Source organism: Bactrocera neohumeralis, unplaced genomic scaffold (genome assembly GCF_024586455.1).
Source record: "Bactrocera neohumeralis isolate Rockhampton unplaced genomic scaffold, APGP_CSIRO_Bneo_wtdbg2-racon-allhic-juicebox.fasta_v2 cluster09, whole genome shotgun sequence".
Taxonomy (NCBI): domain Eukaryota; kingdom Metazoa; phylum Arthropoda; class Insecta; order Diptera; family Tephritidae; genus Bactrocera; species Bactrocera neohumeralis.
Genome location: NW_026089622.1, coordinates 5607874 through 5612317, shown reverse-complemented (window position 1 = coordinate 5612317; position 4444 = coordinate 5607874). Strand labels below are relative to the sequence as shown.

At 32.7% G+C, this 4444-nt stretch overlaps 1 protein-coding gene across 1 annotated transcript; it reads right to left on the bottom strand.

Annotated features, from left to right (window-relative positions):
- Nucleotides 1–1603: 1603 nt before the first annotated feature.
- LOC126764423 (60S ribosomal protein L44-like) lies at nt 1604–4045 on the bottom strand. The gene is made up of 3 exons (XM_050482110.1): nt 3983–4045; nt 2030–2203; nt 1604–1756 (listed from the first exon to the last, which is right to left on the bottom strand). Exons 1-3 carry the CDS (start codon nt 4043–4045, stop codon nt 1619–1621), a joined length of 375 nt encoding a protein of 124 aa, XP_050338067.1. The 3' UTR covers nt 1604–1618.
- Nucleotides 4046–4444: the final 399 nt, after the last annotated feature.

Below are 4444 nucleotides of genomic sequence, written 5' to 3'. Positions count from 1 at the left end.
TAGTGGTCCGATATCGGCAGTTCTGACAAATGAGCAGCTTCTTGAAGAGAAAATGACGTTTGCAAAATTTCAAAACGATATCTTAAAAACTGAGGGACTAGTTCGTATATATACAGACAGACATACAGACAGACGGACATGGCTAAATCGACTCTGCTCAACATACTGATCATTTATATATATACTTTATAGCGTCTCCGACGTCTCCTTCTGGTTGTTACAAACTTCGTGACAAACTTAATATACCCTGTTCAGGATATAAAAACAGGAAAACAGAAAACAAGGTTTTATATCGGTAGAAGTGAGGAGCCAAAATCGTGGTGCGCAAGTTGAAGCACATATGCAATATAGGCATAGTTAGTGTAATGAAGTGTTGAGACATATAACCCAAAAACAAGAAAACCAAAAGCCCAATTGAGACAAAACGAGGAACTAGGGAAACATAACAACAATACCAGCAGCAAAAGGGCTGCGGAAAACGAAAACAGGCACAAGCACAGGCACAAGCAAATTCAGGCACATGCACTCATACGAACATTTTCCCCAGAAGCCCCTGGCGGGAATCAAAGTGAGTCGTATCGTTTCAATATTTATATTTTATATACATATATGTATGGTATAAAATCACAAAATTAAACTTGTTGTTCTGACCAAAATTCCGGTCGAAAAAGAGAAAAAAAAAACCGTTGCCAACCTGTTTTCGGTTTTCGATTTTTTTCCGGTAAAACCTGCAAACAAAGCAGGGGTCGAATCGTTACATCCGTGCACGGATCGGCAAACATAGGAAGGAAAATTACGTGATACGTCAATCGTATGCGGTGATTGGCATTATGACATACGATAGCAAACGGATCGTAATGTATTTCCAATCCACAATAATTTTTAAATTCCACATAGCTTTGGATCGTATTTTTAGGTCACAATAGATGCGGAACTGTCAAAACTGTTGCGAAATTTTCAATAAACTAACAGCTCTATTCTCATACCCTCACAAAAGTCACCAACCTCACTACAGTGATGTTTCTCACTATAGTGAGGGTTACCTTATTCTGGCGAAAATTCAAAAGCTCAAATGCTCACTATTATCACAAATATCTGTGACGTGTGAAAGCAGCCATCATAATAGAAAACATCTGTGTTTGTTGTTTTAAATCAATATTTTACATTTTTTAAAAAATTGAGAATTTTGTTATTGAATGATTATATCCGTTTTATGGCCTTTATCAAGGATCAAGCAGATGGTGTAACAGAATGAGTGCGGTTTAAATGCGTATTTTGAAAATACACGAATACCGATTGTCGAAACGGTAGGACAAAGCAAACGTGAAATCTTTGGACGAACTGCTTGCATCCACCATTTATGTGATATTATGAAAAATGAATAGAAAAAAACATAAAAATAACTTAAGTAAAATAAAAGACGAACTGTAACTTTGTTTGATTTATCTTTTAGTTCAATATTTAACTAAAAATCATTGTTTTAAATTATATTTTTTCACAAATAACTTGTTAAAAATGCTTTTCCACAGAGTATTCCATACCCAAGTTTTACATTGGTAAAAAACAGCGAAACGCGAAACAAAAAAGCAGATGGTGACTTGGAATAGGGGCGAGTGATTTAGAACTGAATCATCTGTCCCTTCCTCTTTTTGTCACCTCCCAACTCGAAATGTTTGCAACGCTTCAGTGGTGTCTGCTTGCGGTACTTGCATTCGGTGCACTCCATACGCAACACAATCTTTTTGGTGGTCTTAGCCTGAAATTCGAAAATAAATAATTATAAGTAAAAGGTATAAATACCCTAAAAAATATATATAGAATTGTACAAATGTATAATTTTGTATGAATGTTCCAACTGAGCAAATGACAGTAGCGTACAATTGCAGTTTGTAAAGTTTTCAGCATTCAACAATAATATTGCATAGATCTATCCCACCAAAGAGCCTTATAGTATCTTTTTTCGATTCAACGGCAATTTAGTTCTACAAATATGCAAATAAATAGCAGCATATCGCTTGCAAATTCGTACCTTCTTTCTGAAGATAGGCTTGGTTTGACCACCGAAACCTTGTTGTTTTCTGTCGTAACGACGTCTGCCCTGAGCACCTTTACGCTTCTTCGACTTCTTGTATTGTGCCACCTTGTGTGGCTTGTGGCACTTGCACTTCTTGCAAAAGGTGCGTCGCTGTTTCGGCACATTCACCTAAAATTCAAGTAAAATTTTATTATTAACACACTTCAACACAATTCCAATAAGCATCATTTAAATGCGAAATTCCAAACTAACGTAGCATCTAATGTTGCAGCTGCTCCTGAGTTGTCCTTTCCGTTATTCTTCGCCTAGGAATATATGAAATTATTGTATATATATTATTTAAAATTTGAAAAATTACTTACATATGCTGATTATCCATTGTTGTGTACTTTTTTGTTTGCTTATTTTTCTTAAAACAGCTGTTTGACAGCTAAAAGCTTTTTACCTCACGTGGTGACTTTTTTAAGCTTTTTTCTTATGAGGTTTGAGCAAGAAGAGCCTCACAAAATATGCCTCACAAGAAATCTCTCAAATTTTTCCTCTCAACTCAGTTGAGAGGTTTTTTCAGAATAGGGCTGTAACAAAAACCGTGCGATTCTGTACTGTGATACAGTCTCAAGTCTCTAAATTTGAGATTTTGAGTTAGAGACAATTTTTGAGACTTGAGACGATTTTGCTATTCTGTAAGTGACAGTCACAAAATCTATTACATTTCATTATTCAGAGATGTTTTTAAACTTGAATGAAAATAAATATGTCGATAACAAATATTAAATTTTCTATAACATAGTCAAAAAACATAATTATCAATATAAATAAAAATATATGTTGAATTTGTTTCATAATATTTACGAAATTTATGTAAAATTGATTTATTTTTAACCTTTTCCAAAATCTATTACATTTCATTATTCAGAGATGTTTTTAAACTTGAATGAAAATAAATATGTCGATAACAAATATTAAATTTTCTATAACATAGTCAAAAAACATATTTATCAATATAAATAAAAATATATGTTGAATTTGTTTCATAATATTTACGAAATTTATGTAAAATTGATTTATTTTTAACCGTTTCGTGTTTGAGTTGCTCACAAAATATAAAAAAACGACAATCGATTAATTTCTATGATAATCTCTATTGAGTATATTCAAAATGGCAGACAAGAGTTCTTTTTGGTTTTGTGACCTGCTAACTACCAGGTCTCAAATTTGAGGCAATATTTTGAGACTAACGCTAGAGACTGTTTAGTGAATAGTAACTAGTCACAAATTGAGATTTTACCTCAAAATGTCTCAAATAGATACTAGAGACTGGTTACAGAATCCCGCTATAAATATCAAAATGAATCCAACTTTATTTTTTTATTTGAGCTCTAGTGAAAGTGATGGGCATAAAAAGATAGTGCGGAGATAGCTAGGAGTACGTAGCAATAGCGTAGGTATAAAAAAAATTATGAATCCTCATTAATCAAATTTTCTTTGTAGATGTATCGTTGAACAAAGCATTGAAATCTTAAAAAGACGGTGGAGTATTTGAGGATATGGCAAGAGAGGAAGGTATCACCCTACAAAAGTGGAAGATTTGCTAACGTTTGTGAGGCATTACATAACATCTGCATAAAATTTACAATTAGTTACGACCCTCTAAAATTGCGATTCTTATCACACACAAGAAATGAACAACGGGGTAGCGAACCGCTTCACCGCAGTCGACCAAATAAATAATTTTAATTCAAAAATGTATATATCCTTAATCTTGTAAATAATTTTATTTTTATTGTCAACTAAAATACAAAAATTTTGTTCACATAAATTTTTTTTTTAATTTTTAAGAGATATTCCATTCATTGGTTTCTTGTTTATGTTCTTTATTCCTAAAAATTATAAAAAACTCAAAATTTAAAAAAATTTTGCACACATTTCCATAAATTTGTCTATTACGATTGGTAGTTTGCGTTCGAACGACGATTCGAACGAACGGATATACTCGTTCACGTATGTCATCATGCCAGGTTACGATGTAAGCGTTACGATCACGTATATTATAATACGAAATACAGACTTTTACGTGACGAGTGATACGTTCACGGATGTAACGATTCGACCCCAGTTTGGTACTGTATATAGCGGATTATTGATTACCGGTAAATGCTTACCGTTGTGTTATAACACAAAAACTATCCCTAAAACAATTAAAAATTCAAGTGTTTACTTGCAAGAATTTCCAGCAATATCCCTTATACTTAATCAGGTATAACCAGGATTGCTTAAAATAAGCTAAGGCAATCGTAAGAAAAAAATAATAATAATATAAGCATATGTTAAAATCACATCTTTTATATTGTACATACATACATATATATATGTACATACGCATATACATATGTACATATCTAAAATTTA